A 26,427-nucleotide genomic window follows, 5' to 3' on the forward strand; every position below is an offset into this window, starting at 1 on the left:
ACCATTCAGCAGTCACACACTCAACTTGATCCAGGCATTATTGGAATTTGTCATTAGCTGGGGAACAGTGTTTTTTTGTTTTGTTTTTTTAAAAAGGGCTGCCACCAAAATGAAGGATACAGGCACTGAAATGTTTGCTGGAGAGTTGAAGTACAATCGTACCTTAGTTCTTGAACAGAATAACCATTTGAAAACCAAGGCACGGCTTCCGATTAGCTCCAGGAGCATCCTGCAGCCAATCGGAAGCCACGGCAGACTGAAAATGGTTCAAAACTGGAACACTCACTTCCGGGTTTCGATCGTTTGGGAGCCGATTTGTTCGGGAGCCAAGGCATTTGAGATCTAAAGTATGACTGTAACTGGAATTTTCACCAATGCTCAAAAACAAAACCACATTTAAATGTAAGATATAATCATGCTATGGATGCTAGCCTAGATGGCTATTTTAAAAGAAGCATTATACCAGGGGTAGGAAACCTGTGGACCCCACCCCAGATGTTGTTGTACTACAACTTCCATCATCTCCGACCACTGTTCATGCATTCCACGTTTTAGACAGATTAATGCAGGACAGGTCTATGAGCAGCTGTTTGCCATGATTGCTAAAGGAAACCTCCACGTTACAAGGTAGTGTACCTCTGTATGCTAGATACTGGGGAAACACAACAGGCAAGACCTACTGATTTCTTGCCCTCCTTGCAAGCTTCCAAGAGACCTCTGCCTGACTTCTTCTATGTTCTCATTACTGCGCAGTGCTACAAAGCCTAGCCTGTGCACACAAATGAAAGCAGAGCAGCCGCAGCAGCTCAAATCAAGAGAGACAAGATTGAAAGAGACATTCTATTCTCAAAACGGCTGTAATTCAGATGGCGTTGCTTGAAACTGTCCATCCCACAGGAAATTCCACACTTGAGGCCGCTGTCATCCAAAATGGAAACGGAGCACAAAGAGGAATTTTCCATAAAAAGGATTCCATGAGCATTTTTATTCAGCTGAGGGGAAAGCTTAATCGGAGATTTCAAGAGATGGATCAAGACAGTCCAAGCCAGGTATTCAGATTCATCTACACCAGAGAAGACACTCAGAATTGCTATATTTTATTTCAGCAATTTTTGCTGAACTAATAACAGACAGGTGCAGCACTGACCCAGAACACAATTTAGTCAAACAGGCCCTAGTAAACACACGCTTTGAACCTTGTGGGGCTAACACTTGGAGGTTGAACTCAAGTAGCAAGATGATGTGTGAGGAAAGGGTTAAGGGCTCATTCCCTCCCCCCCTCACTTCTCCGACCTAAATTCCCCTCCAGTTTGCTCTTTTAAACAAGACTGTTAACAGGCACCAGCATGAAGAGTGCAGTTAGACCCCCAAGATAAGCAATTTCGATGTCATAAAAGTTGTCCTTGTTGCTAAATCCTACAGCAGCTCTAAAATCTCCTCCAGTATTCCCATGGCTTCGTGACCCCTGAAAACTACCTGGGGAAGACAATTCCAGCAGCAAAATAAGTCAAAATATATTAATTTTGTTCCACCCTAAGCCAAACGTGCAGGACAATCTGAGCAATTCTCTGTTTGATACTACATTCTCCAAGCCATGTCCATTTTGGATCCTGGGTGGGAGTAGGCCTTGGCAAATAACAAGGTGAAATAGCTGTAAGATATAACCTTCATGCCCCCAAACCCAGCCAAAAAATAACACCCAGGATTGTTTGATGGCATAATCCTGCCCTATGCATGGTCAGCATAAAATGGAACTCTCTTCCTCCCCTTTCTCAGCTAGCTCTTACTAGTCAGGGAAGTTAGAGGGTTCTGTTGATCATGTCCTGAGCATTTCTGCTTTTTTAAAAAACAAAACAGAAAGCATACTCTTTATTTTAAAAATGTCAGCTTCATCCCTGCCTTACACAGCCAGTGCAACTACTTACTCTGGGCATTTTTCCATTTCTGTTATAAAGCATATATACACAGAATGTTGTGACAAAAGCTCCTTCTCATCAGATAAATGGGAACCAGCCCTGATCAGGAATCCCTAAGCAGATGAGCACTGAGGAACTGTCCAAGCTGAAGACCCAAAATTCCATGAAAGCTCAACACTTACTTCCAGGTTTGCGAACGTTTTTTGGAAGCCGAACGTCCAACACAGCTTCCGCGGCTTCCGACTGAGTGCAGAAAGCACCTGCAGCCGATCAGAAGCCACGCCTTGGTTTCCGAATGGTTCCGGGAGTTGAACAAACTTCCGGATAAAGTTTGACAACCAAGGTACCACTGTAATGATATCTATGGCTCCACGTGTAGACTACCAAAATGAAAATAATTTTCACATTGACATTGACAGACATTTTAAGCATATTCTTCCTTTTTAAAAAAAAATATCAAGGTTTTTAATTTTATTTACCTGTTATCACATTTATATCTGGGTACTGGGTTTCACAGAGGGTAACTGCTTTGCTATCCTTCTCAAATGCCTCACGAAGCTCTTTCTTGACGGCTGCTGAGCCACATAAACGGTACAGGCCTACAACCTAGAAGCAAAATCATAACCTTACAACATGGCACAGGTTTGCCACCTAAGGAATACGAAGGTTGTAAGTTAAATACCAAACACAAACACAGTTTTCAGTAAGCCCAGTAGAAGCATCAAGATATTCATGCAAGATCCCCAAAGATGCTGAGAGACATGCAGATTGTATCATTGGCACGCAGTACGAGTTTTTCGCTAGAAAAAGACATAACGGTTATCAATATTCTATGGAGTACTCTGCCAGAGATATAACGAAGTAAATTAATGTTGTTGGCATCCATCTGTCTTGGGAGACAATGGAGGGGTGTGCCTTTGGGGGTGGAGTCAAACTGTTGGAAACCTGGAAATTAGTATCAGGTGATAAAATAAGCTGAAATTACAAAGGACATCAGTTCGCTTCTTTGGAGGCAATGAATGCTTTCTACATAGAGAGATAGCCAGCCAGTAGGCAAAATCGTCTTTAGGCTATATGTAGCAAAGTTGTTTAGAAAATTGCCCCAAAGGCTCCTTTATTAGGAACCCATAAAAGGCTTAATAAATAAGCCACAGGGAGAGAAATCTCTCTCTCTCTCTCTCTCCACTCTTGGAAATTCAATAATCCCATTATGACCAGAGGACGCAATAACCTCTGATAGCAATTACATGCTCTCAGCTTATCATGTGATGACTGTAATTCCCATAAAAGCAATAAAACATTTAAACTTGCCCTGTGAGGAATCTATCCATCAAAACTGCTTACTACAACTTCATCTTCCACACTGGGACAGTAAAAACTAGCTGTTTTGTTTGTTCAGTTTTGTTTAGATTAGCACAAAAATACCCCAATTAATTTCACTACCACCATATTCCAGGTTTGGAAGTTCCTGAGGCCAGAGGAAAATTAGACCCACAATAGATTGTTGGCGTTCCAGAAGGCACAGGCTGCTTTTACCGCTCCACTTTGTGTATCATACAAACACATCATGTCTCCATGACTGCAAAGAGCAGGAGAGAGCAGCCTTCATCCCACTGCAATGCAGGTGTGCTACCCCAAACTAAGGAAGTGAAGGATATGGTGCATCCAACAAAGACAACATTATTTATAGCAAAAGTAAATAAATAGGGGTAATGCTCTAAGCAGCAAAAAAATAAATGCAGAAGAATGCAGTGGTTGTTATTTTTAATTAACTCTACCTGGCAGCCTCTTTTTTCAATCTCTATAATGCACTTCTTCATCAACAGGGGCACCATCAAGCCTACGTTTTCCTTCTCCACAACCTTCCGAGCATCTACTCCAAACATTACCGGTTCTCTTTCTCCATCTAGTCCATTGAGAGAATTCTCCCACTGCTCCAGGAGGGTCAGCTTGACATAAATAATACCTCGGGGCTCCAGCTTTACTGCCAACTGATGAGTCTTCGTCACCCGGAAAAGAGCAGGGAGGACCACTGTCCCATGGCAGCAGACCCGGTTTTTCCTCGGTGTGGGCTCCCAGCTGAAGACCACCAATTTCAAATGCTGTGCATTCTCTATTTCTATGTTGAAAGTGTGATCCATGTCCAAAAAGGTCGTCCTACAAGTCAGCAAGGCAGTCCTCGCTTTGTTTACCGAATCTACCTGAATGGCGCAGAAGACGTCTCTGGAGTCCATCCTTGGCGGTTTCAGATCCTCCGCGCCATAGAAATGGATGCTCATGAGTCCAGATATGTACTGGGAACATTTAGGTTGGTCGGAGAAACTGTAGTGCCTGAAAGCGTCAATGTCTATTTCCGCCTTACTACCGTTGCTGCTTGGGAATGCTTCCTTTCCTCCTTTCCCAGCCCGGCATTCGAGGCCGTGCTTCCCTGATTTTGTTATAAGCTCAGGAGAGTCTCCGTCGCTGAGGTAGCCCCCTTTGCTGGAGGATTTCGAATTGCCACTGCTTTTCTTTTTGTAGTTGTGCTGAGAGGACACGCTGCTGTCAAGATGGTACCGGCTTATGACGTTCCTGCTGGCTGCTGCCGTGATGTTCCCGGAAGAAGGTAGCGACCCGTGACCTATGACCTGGCAGTTATTCTTAAGCAACGAAGAATTGTCCGTGCTACTATGGCTTGAATTTCCCTTGACACTCAGCTTCCTGCTCAGCTCAGGCAATTTTTTCATTTTCATGGAAAGTTTCCTCACCGTTCTCGGGGATTTTATTTTGTCAGGGAAGGACCAGTTTATCGAACCACCTTTCTTCAAAGGGTTAGGACTCGGAGGAGAACCTTCTGCCGCTCCCATCTCGGACTTGCTTGCAGACAAGATCCCAGGACCTTTGCAGGGGTGGGGAAAAGAAGAAAGGGACATATTAAAAATGAAGGGAAAGGATACTTTAATTTAAGAAGCTACTAATTTGCCAGGACCTGAAAAAGGTATATGTGGTATTATTCAGGACAACGCAGAGCATCAGATGCTCCTACAACATGCTCTGACCTATGGACTGTACTTTTCTGCCTTGTTCTGCCAAAAGCAGAACCACTCAAGGAACCTGCCCCATCCTTCCCTTAAGAATCTGCCTCGGAACAATTAACCGATCCCTGCCCGTTATGTACTGTTTTGTCTCTCTGCATTGTCTTCTCAGACTTGTTAATTTAGCTTCTTTCAGAAGAAGAGACTCCTGGATGCAACTGCTCTGTGCAAGCAAGTCATTTGGAAAAAAGGACTCCTGTGCCTTGTCTGCCAGGTCAAGCCACTGGAAAAGAATGGAAAATTAAAGGGGACCTAACTTTGCTCTAGAACTTGCATCTTTTAAACAGCTGCATCATGTTTGAGCGTAATTTGCCCCCTCTTGTCAAACAACCATGTCCCCCTCTGCTTCTGATGGGCAGGGTGGAGATGGAATGCTTTTGGAAGTCTTTTAACAGTTCTAACTTGCCTTGCTTCTTCAAGCCCCAAAGTGCCCTCTTCCTTTCTTGCACAATGCCCCTTTCTGTGTGTCATGGAAAGCTGCTGGCTCCCAGGTGATAGTCACCTAGGAATTAAGAAAGCATTCAGTGGATTCAGCAAAGGATTACCGGCTTGCGTGCTGATCCAGGATGACTGTTCTTTTTTAAAAAAATAAAAATAAAAATTAATCATAGCCAGGAGAAGAAAAACTGAGCATTAATCAGGAGCCCTGCATCCTGTGGTTGCATGAGGGCATCATAACAAATTAAGCTTTATTACGGTAAGCCTAGGTGAGTCTTGAGGAGGAGATCGGAAGCTCTGGCTTCCGTTTTGACTAACTACAGGGTTTGGAGTAATGTGACCTCTAAAGCATGGTTAATCTTAACTATGGTTTGCTGAAATAAGCCAGCTTCCTAACAGCTAATTTCTCCAGTAAAACTATTTTTATTTGCCTTGACTTTTCCAGATGACCTGTTTATTGAGGGTTCATCCTGATTTGTTTGCAGAAAGATTACCGGTAAATGATCAGCATTTAGATTTTTTCCCCAGGGAGCCTGGAAAACGTTGTAATGAAGCAAAAGTTATACCACACTTTCCATTGCATTTTCATTCACTTTCCATATCAGAAAGAGTCTGACCTTTTGAGGAAGCAGTTTCGTTGCACAAGAAGCTTCCAAAACAGCTTTAATTTCACAAGCTGAATTTGCCAGTATATGATTGAATCCAATAAGAAAATAGCAAAGAGCCTTCAAGTTCTCTTATTTACTATTGTACATCACTATGATATCTGCTCATGTTTAGCAGTTTGTAAGTTTTCCAAATAAGTAAGATAAACGGTGCATGGTTTTTGTTGGGTTCTGACAAAACAAGCTGTAGTTAACGAAAAACAAAAGCACCTGCTCTCCTTGTGAGTTACAGTTTAGTGCAAAGTCTCAATTGGCAAAGCATGGCTTGAGATCAGCCAGCAAACTAGAATCCGAAACCACAGAATATGGTTCTGATGTGAAATTTTTGAACTGACCATAGTTGTTATGCTACCTTTGGAAGCTCTTGCACCAAGAAACAAGACTGCCAACGAGATGAAAAGTAAAGCAGGCATGTATCTCTAAAAAAGTTGGCCCATATGCTGGGAACTCAAACAACAATCTGGAAACTAAACTATGGTTAGTGCGAACCACTCTCTCTAAACTGAGAGAGAGAAACAGTGGCTCTATTTCAATTTTCTCTCTTTGGATTTACAGAGCTATATCAAAAACGTAATTCACATTTTCATAATTCACAACAACTGGCGAATTCACAGAACTGGTCATAATTCATAGGAACTGGTTAGGTGAGATTCTAGAATATATTACTGTCTTTCTGACAGTTTCTCTTTAGCAGCATCTGCTACCAACCGCTTCCTAATTTTTGTTATCAGAGCAGGCTCTACTGAGGCTGCGACTTCACAAGAAGCTGTTAACAAGACATTGCTCCACTACAAAGTTATTTCATCGGGATATTTTGGACCAGCAGCTATTGAGTGTACATGTGATTACGTTACAAAGAACCCTTCCACCACCACTGCCCCAATCCGAAAATCCCATACGCCTCAGAAGTCAGCATGCTTCCAAAACTAACAAAATTCTCTCATGAGCCTTTCATAGACCAACAGGTTAACAAATGCCTATTTACCGTATTTTTTGCACCATAACACTCATTTTTTTCCTCCTGAAAAGTAAGGGGAAATGTCTGTGCGTGTTATGGAGGGAATGCCTATGGGTGGCATGCCTACGGATTTTCCTCCTCTAAAAACTACGTGCGTGTTATGGTTGGGTGCGTGTTATAGAGCGAAAAATACGGTATCTAATTTTAGCAATGACCATATTTTGGACAGAATAAGAATTGAAGATTCAGTAACATTAGCATTGCCAAAGAACCTACTCTCATGCCAACAGAGACTCAGAGAAATATTATTCAGTTTATTCTTTTGCTTATGATGTATAGCGGCTGCTCACTCCAGGACACATGCAAAGGTCATTAAAAAGCAGTTAGGTTAGGATTCATAACAAGAAGAGTTTCCTTAGTTTCCTAGGCTATGCAGAAGGGACCAGACTGAGCCACTAGGCCATCACTTCCTAACCTACAATGAGCAGAGGGACTGCGGAAGTACTTCCATCAGTCACAACAACAAAAAGTTCAAATAGTCACACTGCATTCTCACTTCTGGTGATAAAAATTCCTACTTGAAGGAAAAATAAAATGAATGCTTAAACAACACTATAATACAAAATGATTTCCTCCTTCCCTTTTTTATTTAAAAAAAATACGCATCAAGTATTTCTACTAGTAACTATGTACTGTACATCTTTAATGCACTTTGCCTAGAAATACCAAACCTGTTGACTACTCACACAGGACAAAGCAGGCATGATTCTTCAATACCCATGCCACGTTTCATGTTAGAAAACGAAGCTCAACAAGTTAAAGTTCATCAAAATCCTTCAGGGAGCTGAATAACTCTCTTCCCAGATACAAATTCACAAGGAGCTTCGTTTTTTTAAAAAAAGACCCCCCCAAAAAAGTTAAAAGAATACAATGCTGCACAAAGTCTGTTTTCCAAATGCTTCAATGAATCTTCTTGTTTCTCCCAGTTGCTACGCTTCTGTTGAAGCTGTTTCCTTGCAGGGAACAGACTATTTCTAGCACGCCTGCTGTGCTTTTCTGGCCAGCAGCTCGCAAGAAATGCGGTGTTTGATAAAACCGGACAAAGGCTTCCCTTGTACTGCAAATCACAGCGTAGTCCCACTGGTGGCCTGCTCTGGAGCCTTCTATAGTAATCAGTGCCATGCTTTCGCCTGCTAACATCAATCTTCCCTTTCTGTCAGAAGCCTCTGGCAAAGGCTTAGGAAAGCCAGCCAAGATATTAGAAAACTTTCCTCGGCTTCATTACAGCTGAGAAGTCAATCTTAACGTTCTTGACGTTTTTCCGTCTAACTTCCGGTGGCTTCAGTCCTTTTCTCTCCCCTCACCCAAATTTGTTAGAGTGACAAACGACGTCGAAAGGGCAGCACTGGAATTCTTCCTGGCAGCGTGGCATCCGTTTATTACAGATGTAGATGCCAGAGACATCTCTGTTGCTAAGCCGTCTAAGTTGGTTATATCTTTTCCATATGATATCCATAAGGAAGCTGAGGCCTTCTCATGGCCCTACATGCATGTTCAAGCTATTTTTAAAATCAATACTATATCTATTGTTACAGGCACTGGGTGCCTGGCATGTGTGTATGACATCACATGGCGGGAGGAGACCGCAAGACCCGCCGCAACTGCAGGGATGCTCTGCAGAGCCTATCGCAGGCCATGGAATATTGAGGGGGCCCAGCCCACTCCTTGAAAATTTAAGGGGTGCCCTCAGCCTCTCCCAAGATGGCGCCCCTGTCTATCTTACTGCGCACACAAGGTCTAGAGCAGAACTTTCCAATCTTTTCATGTTGGTGACACACTTTTTAGACATGTATCATTTCATGACACAGTAATTCAGTTCAACTAGCAAACCCTGATGTTAAACTTACCCCTTTCCAGCCCTGGGAGGAGCAAGGGGAACGTTTGTGTGACACACTGCAGCCGACACATTAATGTGTCGCGCCACAGTTTGGAAAGCTCCAGTCTAGAGAGCTTGGTATTTTGTTTTACATTGCTAAATTTCACTTTCATTACCGGCATTTAGCCAGTTACCCTCTGCCTCTGATCTGTGCCTTCCCCATTTTATGGTAAAACCTCGCTAAATTATTGCAAAACCTCGCTAAAAGTAGAATGTTTACGCAGGTGAAGGGGAACAGAACAGTGATCAGATGATATGTGAATGTGCAAAAGTCTGAACAGAAACACACAAAGGTATTTCTCGCATGAGTCGTAAACTATATGACTGTTCCAAAGTCAATCTAATTCTGCTTTGAAGGCATGACTGCTGTTTTGCTTGAAACAAATGCAGAATGTAGCTTCAGTACAGGTTGGAATAGCACTGCCTCAATGGAAACTCTACTCATGCGCCTCAAGCCACTAGTCTCCCATCCTCCTGAAGCAGCAGCTATTTTAAAATGGCTATCACCTCACAAGGATGACTGTCTCCAGCTGCTCAGGAAAGAATGAGGTTAAGGAGGGACGCCTGCTGTCAGCCAAGGAAAATGGGGAAGGAAAGGGTGGGTGCAGGAAAATATCTGGGGTGGGGAGGGAAGCCCATCCCCTACAAGAAGCCTTGGTTGGCACAATCCAATCCCCCAGTCCTTCAGAGCACGAGTTCTGCTCCCAGAGTCTCTCAACCAACACCCCCTCTATTGTAGAACAAACAACTCTTTTGCTGTATATTGCCCTTTATGCACACTGCTTTCTGAAAGTGAAGGTGGAATTATCAAGGAGTATTATATAACGGATAATTCACCTATGCAGTTCCCATTGGGACAAACCGAAACACTGCTGTGATCTTTGCCACATCCCATTTTCTTTCCAAGTGCATTATCAGATATTGCAATGAAAAGCAAGCGCTTGGAAAAAAACAAAGCCTTACAATAAGTCGGCTTTGGTGTTTTTTTGCCAGCATAAATATGTGTGCAGACACACAAGTAACAGAGAAAGAAAAGGCAGCTTTTGCGGTCAGTTTAAATTCATCATCTTGGCACAGAGGTGTCTGCAAGCTTTTCTATATGGCACCTGGGGTGGAGGTGGGGAACTACACAAGATTATAGACTGCCTTCTGCAGATAACACAAAAAGTGAAGATAGCCACATTGGCCCATGAGCTTGTGTTACCTAGTTTTTAAAAAGTTATAGAGCTTCTGCAATAAAGCAATTAAATGCACAGCCGCATACCCACTTCTTTCAAAGCTAGAGACCAACAAGCATCACATGGGAATCACTGTACTTCATAAAGTCAGATCTCATCTCATCTACTCAATCGATGTCTATTTAATCCATCAAGTCAATCCTAATTAAATCAACATGTACACAACTCTGGTCAGACGCAGAAAGGCTGACTCAAATTAACCCCAGAAGTCAATACTCAAGAGTCCTCAACGTGCTCCCCCGCCACCAGTTATACTAAACGGATACAGCTATTAGAATCATAGAATCATAGAATCATAGAATCATAGAGTTGGAAGAGACCACAAGGGCCATCGAGTCCAACCCCCTGCCAAGCAGGAAACACCATCAGAGCACTCCTGACATATGGTTGTCAAGCCTCTGCTTAAAGACCTCCAAAGTAGGAGACTCCACCACACTCCTTGGCAGCAAATTCCACTGTCGAACAGCTCTTACTGTCAGGAAGTTCTTCCTAATGTTTAGGTGGAATCTTCTTTCTTGTAGTTTGGATCCATTGCTCCGTGTCCGCTTCTCTGGAGCAGCAGAAAACAACCTTTCTCCCTCCTCTATGTGACATCCTTTTATATATTTGAACATGGCTATCATATCACCCCTTAACCTCCTCTTCTCCAGGCTAAACATGCCCAGCTCCCTTAGCCGTTCCTCATAAGGCATCGTTTCCAGGCCTTTGACCATTTTGGTTGCCCTCCTCTGGACACGTTCCAGTTTGTCAGTGTCCTTCTTGAATTGTGGTGCCCAGAACTGGACACAGTACTCCAGGTGTGGTCTGACCAGAGCAGAATACAGTGGCACTATTACTTCCCTTGATCTAGATGCTATACTCCTATTGATGCAGCCCAGAATTGCATTGGCTTTTTTAGCTGCCGCGTCACACTGTTGGCTCATGTCAAGTTTGTGGTCAACCAAGACTCCTAGATCCTTTTCACATGTACTGCTCTCAAGCCAGGTGTCACCCATCTTGTATTTGTGCCTCTCATTTTTTTTGCCCAAGTGCAATACTTTACATTTCTCCCTGTTAAAATTCATCTTGTTTGTTTTGGCCCAGTTCTCTAATCTGTCAAGGTCGTTTTGAAGTGTGATCCTATTGTGTTGGACCGAACACATTCATTTGGTCTAATGCAAACTGGCTATATAAAATTGTGAACAAAAGGACCAGCCTTCTGTTTTCGAAGGAAGTCTCCAGGGACAGCTACACATTCATACAGAAAGCCTAACAAACTCTGAAGCTGCAGTTCTTATATAAAAGGCAACGCATTACGGTAAAAACAGAAAGCTTTTTTATCTAAATATGGACTACTCGGCTGCAGGATGGAATGCAAATAATGTTCTTTTCAGTACCTCCTGAACTAAAAATACTGTTCTCCCTTTTTTATGATTTGAGGAAGTCTTAAGGATGCTAGGTATAATTCAGTAAACATTATCTCGGAAAACCTCAGCAGCAAACACTATAGTTAAGATGGAAATAGCAATAGAGAGACATTTATTTTCAGAAAGCTTGCAATTGTCTAAAAAAGAGATTTCCTCTATGGCTGGCAGGCAGGCAGTTAAGGACTGCTGTTTTTTCTTATGAGAGGCCTGCTGCTTAATTCTGGAATGGTTAAAAAAAATATGGCATAGCACACACAGGATAATTCTGTACCAAGAAAATAAGACAGTAAAATGCGAGAGCCTTAGAAAGCATGATGAGTATTAAACAATGTGATGCTTACTGAGAAGCCAACTCATGCAGCCTTTCTGCGGTCACGCAGTTCAAGACTTCTGTTTCAGTAGCCCTTCAGGAGGGATGGTTCTGTTGCCAGGTTGAGATATATACATGCAGAGTTGGAAGAGAAAGTTGCTTTCTTTGTAAAGGGGCGGCAGTATGTCATCTGCCTCTCGCTGGTTTTAAAAGTCAGGGAGAAGAGTCAAATGAAAAATGGACAAAGCACAACTGTCGCTGTGAACAGCACAACCATGCCAAGTTCACCCTTCTGCACTGGCTAGTAAAAGTTATCCCGTGTCCTGACAACATCACGCTTTGTGTTTTTTCCCATCGGCAACAGTCAGCAATGTGGAGCAATGGCAGGAAAGGTAAGTTCCCCTACGTTGTTGCAAAGCTTGATATTGAATGGCGTGTTTGATGGCAGCCCTATTTTGATTTGCAGGAAAGTAACAATAAAAATCATACTTAGTGCAAATCAGAACCTGGAAAGATATTAAAGACATTTATTAGTAAGTCTCCTTGAAGAAGCGCTACACAAAATCCCGTCTGCATGCAACGGTTAAGCTGTTTAGTCCCCATTACGGGCAACAAGGATGATTAGATGATATTCCAGATCTGCTAAAAGGTATTCTGGAAAATATAGCAATCATATCTGTTGTGCTGTTATGGAAACGGGTCAATTATGGACTAGGAAATTATTTCAAAATCAACACTCAGCATAAAAACTATACATAAGCTGGCATCTGCCCCACCCCAAAGGATATCCCTTTTGGGGGCGGGGTAAATATTTAGAAAATCACTAGGCAGAAAACAGAAACAACCAGCTATGATTGAAAGGCATGAAGACATTTACATCCCACTTCAGAGTAACTGCATGTGCTACTCAGTACTACACATTCATACAAACAAATTGATTTGCCCTGCTGCCCTTTATGTGACAATTTTGTCTGGAGGAGCTGTCATTTCAGCTTTGACTGAAATTAACTGTAGACACCTTAACAGGATTAAAAGAATCACTAAGTACTCCTTAGCAATAAAGCCAATTACGTAACAGCAGGGACTCTCTTCATCAATTATTGCATTCAATGTGATTACTATTCAATGCACACAGATGCAAGGCTGCATTCATTAACTCAAGACACAAGGAACAGGGTAAATTTGCAATCAATTTCACCAGGGTTCATTATAGGCACCACAATCATGAACCAATCCTGATTTAGTTAAGCAACAAGTTTTCCCCAGTGAGTTGAAAGCCTCTATATAATTTTCCTTAATTCAAAAACAAACTTTAATCTATCAGAAGTCCTCTGCCAATACTCATGGGAGCTATGTATGTATTAAGAAATTAATCCATGAAACATGGCATAAAATGCATGTAGATTTCCTACAGCAGTCATATTTACACCTTCCCAGCTTGCAAATAAAGTATATATTATGATGAACTCATAGCTAGTATGTCTCAAGAAAAGCATAACTGTGCTGTTGTAGAAATTAAAAGCACACACAAAATGGAATATCCCCCCCCCCTTGATCCATGTCTTCCATTTTTTGTTTTTTAAAAACAACCATGAGAAGCAAAGCCAATTCAGAAACAATGTTAGGCATATCCCTATAGACAGCACTATTAAGAAAAATGTTCAATAAGTTGTAACGGGCAATTTGTGTTATATAGTTTGTTCTAAGAACTGAACAAAAATAAAATGTTGTCAGTTCTACGCAAACAAAAATCAACGGCAGATCTCATATTGTAGGATATAACTAATTCCCAATCGTGGCTGAAAATAGTGTTTCTGCAAACCTACTAGAAGAACGATTGGGAGAGATGTTTCTACATGAGCAAATGAAAGTTTCAGAATTCGTTACAGAAGAAACCCAAAGTAGCCCTGATGAAAATAAAGCTTTCTAAAAGAGTAAGTCTGGTTAAAAAAATCAGTTCATTTCTGAATGAAGATGCATTGATCAAGCTGTATGAGTGAATTAATGCTTATGTAAGACTTGAACTTCCAGAGAAATGGGACTTTCAGCTTACCCCAAAATGATAGCTAGTACTACCTTATGAAATGTAATATTTAACAACATTGCTGTAGGTTAAATGTTTGCACTCCTCTTACCTCCCAAAGTACCTTTTAATGTGGGGCTATCTTCCACTGCAAACCCAGTCTGAATACTGCACGTAGGCTTTTGCTTGTGTACTTGCAAATGTTCCATGGAATGTACACCATCTACTTCATTAATTTCCCTGGGCAGAGTGTTTCCGACACAGTCTAAGACGTGTGCGAGGCCTTCGTTAGGCCTTACGACTTTAACCAAGTCATTCCCAGAAGGCACCTTGCAATTAATGGCTTGAGGGTCCAAATGGTCAGCATTAAAACCAGGGAAATTGGGCTCATCGTCTTCAGGGATAGGGTTGTACCATATTTCTCCTTCATCATCTGCGTCGTTATCATCCCCAAAATCTAAAGTACAGTTTCGCCGTGCCAAAGAGCTTGCCCCATTCTCAACAGCTCGTACGCAACCAATTCTTCTTTTAGGGCTTTCATGCCCTAGAAGTTTGGGGAAAAGGTGAGGCATCTTCGGCTCAAGCAATGGGCTGGGCGATTTCTGTCTCTGGTGCGTTTCTCTTGAAATTTTCTTATACGAGCTTCCTTTTTCCAAATTGGGCACCCTTGGAGAACTTTGATGTAGCCAGTTACGTTTCTTGGACACAGTGATGCTGGCAATCCGAGGCCTGCACTCAGCGACTTCGGTGGATTTGAAGTTCTTAAGTTCTCTTCTGCTCACCGACGGTATGTACACTGTTTCAATCAAATCTGTAAAGGACGGGGAGGAGGGAAACGGAGAGAGCAAATTGAAATTGGGGAGTGGGGTGGACTACCGCAGCACATTGCAAGTGTTCAGAAAGCCTGAAAAAAGCTTCTGTTTCATAGACGTAAAGCAGCCAATCTGGTGCCCTTCCAAAATGTTTTGGACTACAAAACCCATCAGCCCATTCAGCATGCTTTACTAGCTGGGGCTGATGCAAACTGCAGCCCAAAATATCTGGAGGGCACCAGGTTGACAAAGGCTGACATAAAGGTAAAGCTCTGGTGGAAACGGAACTCCCTTGATTTAACTTTTCGCCCTTTTTAAATCAAAGAACTACATTCTAAGTAGATATACATTATACACACAATATATCCATATACAGGCATAGCTCAGCATACAGGCATTCCACACAGTTTCAATATACAACAGGGATAGCGGGCAGGGAGGGGGAGGCTGTATATTTTGATGGCTAAATATTCAAATCTGACCAGATGCACAGATCCGACAGCAATAAAAGTCTTGAAGTAACTACAAATGGTAGGACAGTCGTGTCTGAACATGCATCACATTCCAAGTGTGCAGACACAGCGAGAAAAGGATCTACCCCACCCCCCACCCCAATATCAGACCCTGCTTGATAAACATTAAGTTAGGGAGCATGCTATAATGTAGCCATCATGACCCACCAAGGGACCAGATGCTTGACTAGTTCAGATTCTTTCATCCTTCTGGGATGAAAGTAAATAACCAAAGAATAGATTTATCTGAGATGCATTTTTACAAATGTCACTCTTCCTAGGTTTCATAAAACAAACGTTTATTCTAAAAGAAAGGGGGGATATTTTTAAAACTTCTATGCTCCCTGTGAATAATATATAAGGGGCACGGGGGGGGGGGGAAGATGCAATCATTTAATCATGCATTATTTCAGCATTTCATGTCTTCTTGTTCCTCCAGATGTGGTGAAGGTTCCCTTTTACCCCATTTCTGGCTGCTTACAATTATTCCTCAGGAGAATCTCTCTCTCACTGGCATCCTACCCTTCGTCCTAAGACCCCAGGGCAATTTACAACAGTAAATACACAAAACAATAAACGTTAACACAAAACACAGTATCAGCAATACAATAATAAAAATAAACAGTCGGCCAGCTTCCTGAGATCCAAGCATCCTACTATATTAAAACATGGTGGAAAAGGCAGTTCTTCAGCAGGTCGTGTCAAGGTGGACAATGTTGACACCAGTTGAACCTCTAGGGGCATCGCCTTCCACAACTGCACTGCTATTACTAAGAAGGCTACCTAGTGCTCAAAGACTTGGCTAGGGCTACCACCATGGCCTCCCCAATAGTCCATATGCTAAACAAATACTCACTAGGAAAATCCTGTAATTTTACTAGAACATGGAAGCGGGGTTTAAAAAAGGTTTCGCTGTGTTATTGTCTCCCTATGGAACAAATTAATATTTAAGGTTATTGGGCAAAAAAAATGTAAAAATAAAGCCATTAGGCAGAACAATTCCCATCAGTCGATCAAACTCGAGGTTACGACCAAGAACAGAACAGAACTTGACTTCATTTAACTTTACCCATGCCTCCGTACAACCTATTTAAGCAGACAGAATTCATTCTGCCTATTTTTAAAAATGCAAATGGATAAGTTCTTTGTTAAAATACTACTAATAATGATAATAATCACTCGCTATGTTGGTTTATATATTTTGTTATTACTTGAAATCTGAAAGACTAAAGTCCGCCCCTGTATAGGGCAAGAAGCATTCTTATATCTCAACCCAGATTTCTGGAATACGGTAAGTCTTTTTCTTTTCCTGTGACTACTCAAGTCTGTACAATTAACAGGCACCTTGTAATTATGTGCATTTTAACCTTCCCATGTCTGTAAAACAATACACAGAATGTAGTACCATTGTGCAACCAATGCTTAGAATGCTCTGGCTAATTATATTTTTCTGAAGCAGTGTTTTGCAATAAATCTAGGAGGATTTAGAGCAATGAAACTTTAAACCAGGCATAATCCTAAAACAGAACTTAAAACAAAACTGGGGGGGAGGCACCCTCGAAAAGCATTTTCCACTGCAGCTATTCCACACACACTTATGTGGAAAAGTTAAAACATGAAAGAAACTGTACTAAAAAGCAACTGCTTCTTTCAGTTAAGATTAGAGACCACACACTGCTAAAGAGGAGTATTTGAATAATTAAGTTATTAACGTTTAACTTACAAGCTGGTTCATTCATTATAAAAAGCATCGATACCTGCTAATGCAAGTGACTATTTCACACAAGCGCTGTTAACACCAAAGTGGACATCCTGGAGCTTTGTTAAATGCCTGGGCTTTCCTGCAAGATCTAGATTGATCACAGCCATGGCTGTGGGAGAATGGGCCACTTGAGGGTACTGGGGGCCAGTTGTCATGAGCTGCCCCTGGGGGCAACATTTGCAGAGGAGGAGGAGAATCCCTTCTCTTTAACTGCCCCGTAGAAATGAGAATTTTGACAGGAGCACTTGCTGAAATTCTCTTTCCTGCACAGTCTGTTTCTGTACAACTGGGCACCTTAGCAAGATACACACCTCTGTGTTTGTAGGACCGTGAAGCAATTCACAAATGTCCAGCCTATATTAAAAGGGCAAGTTTTCCCTCCTCCATTAGGGACAGGTTAGGAAAGCTAACAGCCCTCCGGAGAGCAGATTCTCAACACATAACTCATATCCATAGCTACTCAACATTAATCACACATGTACAAACTATACCTAGGGCTATGTCTAGTTTACAAAAACAGCAGAAGCAAGTTTAACAAGGGCAAAGCACCACAGTGATCCTGTAGATTTATTGCAGCAATCCTAATTAGAAGTTATTTAAGGTGGGGGGTGCGGGGGGGGGTGCTAAGATGCAATGACAAAATATATTCAAACCCTGTGTAGTCTTTTGAGTTGTGTGATCTTATTACCTGGAAGTAAATCCCGCTGAACAGAATGGGGCTTGCTTACGAGGAAGCATGCCTCGTTCTACACCAGAGGTTCCCAAGCTTATTTGGCCTACTGTCTCCTTTTCAAGAAAAAACAAAACAAAACATTACCCAGCCCCCCCCCCCCGGGAAATCACCTTCTTTACACGAACAAACAGAAAGGTGCAGTGACAAATTTGTGATCTTTTATGTATCTATATTTCTACCTACGTTCTACAACATAGTAAATAAAGATGTAGTTGTAAACAACGGATGAAACATGTACAGTTTTTCAAAATTTTCTTCTCTTCATGCTTCCACGGCTCCCCTATTTTTATTCAATGCCCCGTCCCAACTGCACCCGAGGTTACTGCCACCCCCTGATCATTCCAGTGCCTCCCCCCAGGGGGCGGTATCACCCACTTTGGGAAGCACTGGCCTACACTGACATACAGAATTTGTCTGTTTCAAAAATACTTTCAATCAGCTGCGCACACATTGTACCTTTAGAGTACATGCAAAATGCATTACTTTCCTCAAGAAATTCTGGGCACTGCTGTTTAAGGATTGCTGGAAATTGCATCTCTGTAAGGAATAAACTACAGTGCCCATAATTACTTTGAGTGAAAGAATGTGCTTTAAAGACATAGCAGGTACACAGGTCTTTCTTTAATTGTCACAGAATGTGGTCAGTGGTGTGCTAAGTACTGATTTTTTTTCGTGTGACCTGGGCACTGTGAAGGGTGCCTTTGATTTAGTACAGAACACAACAACTGATTTAAAGTAGGTGCCATCATCCCCCATACTAGCATCTTTAATATTTGTCTCTCCCCACACTTTTGTGTCTTGAGAAACTAGATAAGGAAATACAATATAGGATTTATTGAACTGTACATGGATGTTAAGCAGAAGGCGATACAGCAGAAAATGGTCCAGAACAACACAGAGGGCCAAAGACAGGTTTAACAGGTGGAAAGGACTGTATCTCCCCGCAGGATAAACCAATCAAAACAACTAAGCTACCCATTTAAATTAGAAAGCTCTTTGATTAAGCATTTTGAAAATCTTCTAAATAAATAACTCAATGGGGCTGCTCTAAGCATGACTCAATTTGGATCCGACCCAATGTTCTGCTGAACTTGAAGTATTTCACAAAGGAAACTTACTATAAGCTTGCCCAGAAAAAGATAATTAAGCACTTTCTGATTATTTATTATTATCATTACTATTACTATTATTCGAACCTGTAGCTTCTCATTTCTACATACAATACTGGACTATCCACAATAATGTGGACTTTATAGAGAAATTAAACACCAAGGGACCTAGAAATTGAAAGCTTACTTCATATACGGGTACTTTAATAAGTGAGCTATTAACACGGTTTAGCAACACGTTGCGAGATTAATGTATAAAAGGGAGGCATTTTTCTGGAAGCATCCATGTTGATTTGCCAACCCTTCTGGGAATGCTTCACCCCCTCAGGGCCCATAGAAATAAATGAGGCAGTGGTGCTTGACCAGATAACATTAACATGTTCCTCCCCACCCCACTGTGCTCCCCCCCCACTCCCCCCTGTTTATGTTTTGTCAGGGGAATTGTGAGGTGTACTTGTGAACCTGCCACTGGGCAGAGATTTCAGGGGTGGGAGGGAGAGATAAAAAAAGAGAAGTATTTTCCAGGATACTTCTTGTACTCAAAGTAACTAAACATTTATGGTTAATAAGTGTCACACGTCCATTAAGATTTCACGCAGAGCTTACAATTTAAAACAGCAACTGGGGCGGAGAGAGACAAATTGCATTCCATACCAAGAATGACTTTTCACACTGTATTCGCAGCAGGGGAAGTGCTACTGGGCAACTCCTTGCTCTGCAACTTGGGGTAAAATGAGGACTGATTAAGAGGCAGCTCCTCCCCATCGGATTTAGAGTAGCACTGTGCCAGGTAGGGTCCTCCTCAAGGCTTTCTTACACCAGAGAAAGGGGTTGCACTGCTGCACCAGGCTCAAATGCTGCAAATGTGGCAAGTCCTCAATATTTCAATTCTTCTCCCAGCCTAAAATAAAATAAGCTCCCTGCACATGAAAAACAGCATGCAAGGGGAAATGTTAGGATGGAACCCCTCTCCTTGCTATGACGGCTTTCCACCTGCAGTGATATATGATGCGGAAAAGCCCTCCACACAACTTACCTTTGGAGAAATTGAGGCTCAGAAGCATTACGCCTTTCCTCCCCTCCCCCCTTAATTAATATTTTGATGGCAGAATACAACAGAGCCAAAGGCAATTATTTTTAAGTTTTGCTGAATTTGAATGGGGGAGATCTATGCTACTGCTTAACTCTCCCAATGAAATAAGTGAGATGTAAATAAGCTTTTAAAAAATTCCAGGTTGCGCACTGGAATAAGGAGAAGTTATGGTTACCGTACAGTATTTCTTCCTATTCTACATGTACCCTCCTTTCCTTTAACTAACCTACTTGTCCTGGTCTGCAAACACAAGTGACCTCATTTTTGTACATGTGTGTGTTTTCCCTTCATGTGAATCCCACACACTACTTGCAAATTAGTATTTGGCATGCAGACTTTACGAAAGCCTTGTCTCTTTCTCAACACTCTGCATGCCTGTTATGGCAAACTTGCTATTTTTATGCAATACTGCAGAGAGTAGTCAACAAGCTTCACATGCCGTAAGCATTAGTTGTATACTCCATCCGGCCCAGAAATTGAGACTATTTTGCCTTTAGCAGAATGCAACAGAGCAGGTGAGGCTTGGAGTAGGCCTGCTCCTTAATTAAAATAAACAAAAGGCAGGTCTCCTGCACCTGAAAGCAACTCAGCCAAGTGAAGCTTTTCCCAAATGCAAGGGTGCAAGGGATGCAAGGGTGAGCCAAACTGCACTGAAGTGTTTTCTTTCTATCAAGCAGCTGTTAAAAGCACTGTCCATAAAATAAAATAAAAAGAACAGAGCAACTTTGGGGAGCCTTGCAAACCCCCAACCATGGGAAAGTGAGGAGGAGGGAGGTGGTCACAAAAATCATTACCTGTCAGCAAGATTCTTTGGTCTGAAGGGGATCCTAGGCCCTTTCCACCTTGACCCCTCAAGGGGGCAGGAGGCGGCGTTGCCGGCCCCTCTTCTCTGCCCAGAGGGGGCCCGCAGGTCCTGGATGTTTTTGCGGGAGACGAAGAAGACGGAGCCCCCGCTGGCTCGCTGCGGCCTTTCATGCCCAGGGAGAGGAGGCGTCCTTTGTACATCCATTTCTGCAGCTTCCGGACCGTCACGGAGGGAGGCTTGAAGGGGCCGCCGTGGGTGCCTGCCGGAGGGCGCACGTGGCTTCTGCCGCCGCCCCCCTCCGCCGCCGCCGGGTCCGCGGCGCCCTTCAGCGCCACCGCCTCGCCCAGGGCGGCGCACAGCTCCGAGCCCAGCAAGCGGCCCAAGTCGTCCCGCGGCAGCGCCGACGCATGTCCCTCGCAAGCGCTCCGGCTGCCGGGGCTTTGCTCGCAGCTGCTGCTGCTGTGGCCGGAGCAGCCGGCGGCAGCTGCGAGACCGCCGCAGCCTAGTCCTCGCCTGGCGCCCGGCCGCTGCAGCAGGTGGCCCCGGGGCGAGGGGCCGAGCGCGCCGTCGCTGCTGCACCTCCGCAAGGGCGGCTGTCTGGCGGGCGGCTGGGCAGCGGGGAGGCTCTCCCAGCTCTTGCTGACGCCCCGGCGCCAGGCGGGGGCCCTGCCGGAGCCTTGGGAGCCGGAATCGGGCGCTCGCGACGGCGGGGACCCGTCCCCGCACGGGAAAGACCAGCTTGAGGCATCGTGGCTCCTCCCAGCCGAGGAGAAGGAGGAGGGCGGCGGGTGGGCAAGGGGCTGCGGGGAGCGGGCCCCGACGACGGGGCTAGCCGGGGGCAGGTCGTGCATGGCGTGGATCAGCAGGTAATAAGCCTCCTGCAGCTGGCTGCGAAGCCGGCCCGCGCTCTCTTGTGCCTTGGAGTGGCCGCCGCCGCTGCCAAGGGCCACGCTGCCGTCGGCGTTCCCCTGCGCCCGGCACGCCAATTTGGGGCAGCTCCAGCCGGGCAGGCTGTGGTTGTCGTAATAGTCCTCTTCCTCGCTCCCGCCGCCCCGCTCCAGGGCAGAGCCAGAGTCCGCCCCCCGGGGGAAAAACGACGACGACGAGAAGCAGAGCTCGGCCGCCGGCGAGCTCGGCGGAGGCAGCTGCCGCGTCCCTTCCACGCGGTTCTTGGGCGGGCAAAGGCGGGTTCCGGGGGTTTCTTCCTCAGGCGCCGCTGCCGCCTTCCCCCGCCGGGACCAAGACTCCGGCTCCCTCAGCGTGGGCTCCTCCAGGTGGGGCGCGAAGACCCCGCCGCTGCCGAGCGCGCACGACGCCCGGTTTCCCGGGCGCGCCAGATTCTGCTGGGCTCGACTTCGAAGGGCGCCGCCTCCGCTGGGGTGCCCGGCGGCTTCCCCCGCCACCCCTCGCTGCGCCCGCCTGCCCCGCAGCTTGGAGAGGGTCCTGCGCAGAGGGTCAGCCATGCCTGGCGCTGGTCGTCGCCTCTCTCCGCCTGGGGGCTAGTTGCTGGGCGCCGCCGCCGCGCGCAAGGGTCCCCCTGAGGGAGACGGCGAGCGCGGCAGCCCGGAGCCCGGCTGGCAGGAGCGCCCCATGGTCCCCTCTCGCTCGCTCGCTCGCGCGTCCCTCTCTCTCTCTCTCTCTCTCTCTCTCTCTCTCTCTCTCTCTCCTTTCGCTGCTGCTGCTCACCACATATTTGGCATAGCTGAGCGGGGTGAGAGGGCGCCCTGCAATGCGCATGCCTTGCTGCCAGCAGCTGGGCTGAGCGCTCTCGCAGGAGCCTCGCGCACACGGCCTCCCGCCGCCGCCGCCTCCTCGTTCCAGCCCCGAGGCTGCACAGGCTGGGATAGGACGTCGGAGAACAACAGGAGAGGCGAAGTTTTTTTCCTTTTTTCTTTTACCCCGCGCACCTCCTCCCCTCCCCACGCGCAGGGGCGGGGCGAGCACCGCTCCCTCTCCCCTCCTTCGCCTGGAAATTAACCCTTTAACTGGCCCCTCGAATGCACCTACTTTGCGCGAGCCTCAGTGAGCCTACCTTGGGCAGGGAGTTGGGCTTAGCCGCTTCGCTTTCTTCTCCCTTTTTTGTTTTGTTTTGTCTGGGGAGGCCTTTGATAGCTAGAGCCCAGGGCAGTGGTTCTCAAAGGGTGTGGCAGCAGGAGGAGATGATGGCAAGTGGCTCAGGAAGATTCAAAGAATCCAAAAACATTTAAACGTTTCAGTATAGCATTAAAAAGGTAAAGGGACCCCTGACCATTAGGTCCAGTTGTGACCAACTCTGGGGTTGCGACACTCATCTCGCTTTATTGGCCGAGGGAGCCGGCGTACAGCTTCTGGGTCATGGGGCCAGCATGACTAAGCTGCTTCTGGTAAACCAGAGCAGTGCATGGCCGTTTACCTTCCCGCCAGAGTGGTACCTATTTATCTACTTGCACTTTGACATGCTTTCAAACTGCTAGGTTGGCAGGAGCTGGGACCGAGCAACGGGAGCTCACACTGTCGTCGTGGGGATTTGAACCGCCGATCAGTCAAGTCCTAGGCTCTGTGGTTTAACCCACAGCGCCACCCGCATAGCATAGCAATAATTGGGGGAGGGGTGAGATACACAACCACAGTCTCCAAGCCTTTCTTCAAAGAGCATTGGCTATTTTTCTGCAGTTCTCCACTACATGCTGTTGTGAAGAGCGATTTTCAACTCTGACAAACAGGAAAGATCAGATAAGAGAAAGGTTTCTTTGCGTTGATGACAAGAAGTGTGTTTGTCTGTCTCAAATTATACCCAATACAAATGAGATTACCCTGCAAAAGCAAGCTCACACCTTGCACTGAGTTTGCATACATACTTATGGTACATAGGCAAGCGGCTCATTTATGATTATATTTTGGGAATGGTTACTGTTCTTATGTAGCTGTACTTTCTGAATGTCATATTATAAAATAGTTGTGTTCTGTGTTATAAATCAAGCCCTGCCAGGAGTTGTTTGTTTTTCAGTGTGTTTCTTATCAATAAAATAAGTTTGGCAAGAGCAAATTTTTATTCTGAGCATGTGGCCCAGAGAAAATAGTTTGAGAACCCCTGGTCTAGGGGAAAGCACCCCTTTCACCTACCTGCCACAACCATACCACCATACCACCAAAAGGTGGAGCCGGTTTAGGGTCTCCACAGGTCCATGTGGGGCAAAGGGAAACAGATCTGCCATGACTCCATGTACAAGATCCTACTTTTACTTACCGGAAAGTCGATGAGAAGTTATGACCACACATTTGAAGGGTTCTAATTCATGGAAGACAAGGCTGCCAGCAGCTGCTAAGCACCATGGCTACTTGCTGGGAAACACAGGTGTGGAGAGAACCGTCAAGCTCAAGTGCTGCTTGCAGACTTCCCGTGGGCATCCTGTCTGCCGCCGCTGTTAGCCCTTGGCCTGATCCAGCAAGTTTCTTACATTCTTATGCCTCGGCCCATCTGCACAATGAAAATAAATGGGTCTGTTTGCAGGGTTGTTGTAAAAATAAACTCCATGTAAGATTTTCAAACATTTTCCAGGTTTGCAAGCGTGTTGGAGGATGGCCTAGCAACAGGTAATATGGCAACTTTGGTATTACCAGTATCGGGCTTTGTATCGGCATATTATTATGCAGATATAGTTCCCTCGTTTCCCCACACAAAAGGTCCTTCACTGCTGGTGAGGGGAGAGCATCCTCCCCTCTACTTGAGGGCAGCAAGTCAGCCTAGGAGGCGCAGGAAATTCCACATGGGGTGTGTAAATGCCCAACTCCCACGAGCCTCAGTATGTGAGGAACACTGGACATTGTAGTTCAAAAACAGCTGGAGGGGGACAGGTTAGGGACCCCTGTGAAGTCCAATATCTCATCAGTTCTCTCCACACTTCAGCCTCACTTTGACTAACAGGCCCTCGTGTCTTCGCTTTGGAGAGGTTCGTATTCAGCAAAGGTGGCTTCTCCTCCAGGGATTTCTCCCGGCCATATGGTCGCGCAAGTGAAGGCATTCAAGTGCTTTGGAAGATGAGAAAAAAGGAAGAGAAATTATAATGGGATTCTAGCTGTGAGGATTTATGATTCTAGCAGCAAGGATTTTGTATGTGAAGTACTGGGAAAAGAAATAGGTATCCCCACCTGAGGGGAACGGTCTATAAAAAAAGTTGGGAACTGGCAACTTTTAAATAAAATCAGCTGGATCCTTTGGGTCTGACACGAAAAGAAAAGAGATAGATCTGAGCAAGAACAGAAAACGTTTAAAGAACTTTGGAATAAGCAGGCAGAGCGAGCCCAGGATTACTTATAATCCTTTTGCAATTACATGAGAAAATTATATGCAATTCACTAATGTATGTTGCTCCTTTTTTTCTTTTCTCTGGATTATAATAGCAATTATTGTTATTTAAAATGCACTTTTATTCTGGTGTATCCATGCAAATGGCAGCTATTGTTTGGGTGCCTGTTTGTTTCTCTTTCATTTAAAGTAATATATGGAAGCCCTAGTCTGATTTAGAAGTCACACTCATTGCCATGTTTCAGAGCCAATCTACCCTTGGGGCGGCGGTCTTGTTTAATTTTTTCCTAACCGATTGCAACTTGCAGTGTCCTTTTTCGGAGCAAACACAATGGAAAAGCCCTCAAATGTCTCTGCACTGCAGTCTCTGCAATGGAATGCTACACTTACCTGCAGTTTCAATGTGACCCTTTAAAAGAAGGGAGCAGTTGGACAAAATAGGCACTGTTTGGGGATGGCAACCATCCCCGCGCCCAATTGCCACCACCAGCCCCTTTTTTTGGCATTGCAGTGCCACCTGGCAGGCAGGAACAGCCTTGGGGGCCAGCTGTTGTCTCCTGACCCTGATAAGGTTAGGCAAGGACACTGCCCTGTCACACTGCGTCCCCAGGGACTGGAATCCTCTCTGCCAAAGGGAAATTGCAAGCTAAGGTCAAAGACTTACTTAGTCTGCAACTTGTCCCAGGAGCTGGAGAAATAGATGAGTTGCCATTTTCTGCTCAACATTGGGAATTTTGAAAGCCCCTAGAATAGAAGCAAGTTGCCATTTTGATCAATCGTTAAGTACTACTGTATTAAGAAACAAGGCAAAATTGTGTTATCTTTCCCCTCCTTATTTTGGAATTATTTCAGAGAGGGAACGACAGAGCTGATGCTGTCTGGAGTGGTATTTCAAATGTCCAAGAAGGGACTAATGTTATTATAGATTGGTATTATACCTGGGCTCTTTGTTAGAGAATAAAAACATTTACTTAGGGCATGGAAATCAATGTGGGTTTTTTAAAAAAATATTCCTTCTATCACATAACATTACTTAAATTAACACATGGTGAGCAATATCCATAATGACTGTTAAGCACATTGGATTACATCTACTTATCACTTTGGCTGTATATGCACTATATTTTAAAGCACATTTAAAACACGTAACCTGGGAATCCTGGGACCCGTAGCTTGTTAAAAGTTCTGGGAATTGTGGCTCGTTTTCCGGATTCTTTGGAGGAAGTTGTGTTTTTAAATGGGTGGTGTGCCTGCAGCCCTACTCTTTCAAACCAATGGACTTAATTTACTTAAATCCATTGATCTGAATGCATCAGCTCTGGGTATGGCTAATGTTGAGCATCGCCTGTTAT

At 44.6% G+C, this 26,427-nt stretch overlaps 1 protein-coding gene across 4 annotated transcripts in view; it reads right to left on the reverse strand.

Moving 5' to 3' along the window:
• The window catches only part of SYDE2 (synapse defective Rho GTPase homolog 2), a 53,022-nt gene extending 30,606 nt beyond the window's left edge, over nt 1–22,416 (reverse strand). For 3 of the 4 annotated variants that reach the window (XR_014008107.1, XM_081193943.1, XM_081193942.1), the window contains exons 1-4: nt 20,780–22,416; nt 14,077–14,775; nt 3,695–4,794; nt 2,396–2,522 (exon numbers count right to left, since the gene is read on the reverse strand). Coding sequence is in view for 3 of the 4 variants with exons in the window: in XM_081193943.1 (XP_081050069.1) it covers nt 2,396–2,522; nt 3,695–4,794; nt 14,077–14,775; nt 20,780–22,253 (3,400 nt within the window). In the remaining variant the exon portion in view is untranslated. The remainder of the gene's footprint in view (nt 1–2,395; nt 2,523–3,694; nt 4,795–14,076; nt 14,776–20,779) is intronic. The other variant, XM_081193944.1, reaches the window with a different exon arrangement.
• Nucleotides 22,417–26,427: the final 4,011 nt, after the last annotated feature.

This window comes from Podarcis bocagei, assembly GCF_964188305.1.
Source record: "Podarcis bocagei genome assembly, chromosome: 5".
Classification (NCBI taxonomy): Eukaryota; Metazoa; Chordata; class Lepidosauria; order Squamata; family Lacertidae; genus Podarcis; species Podarcis bocagei.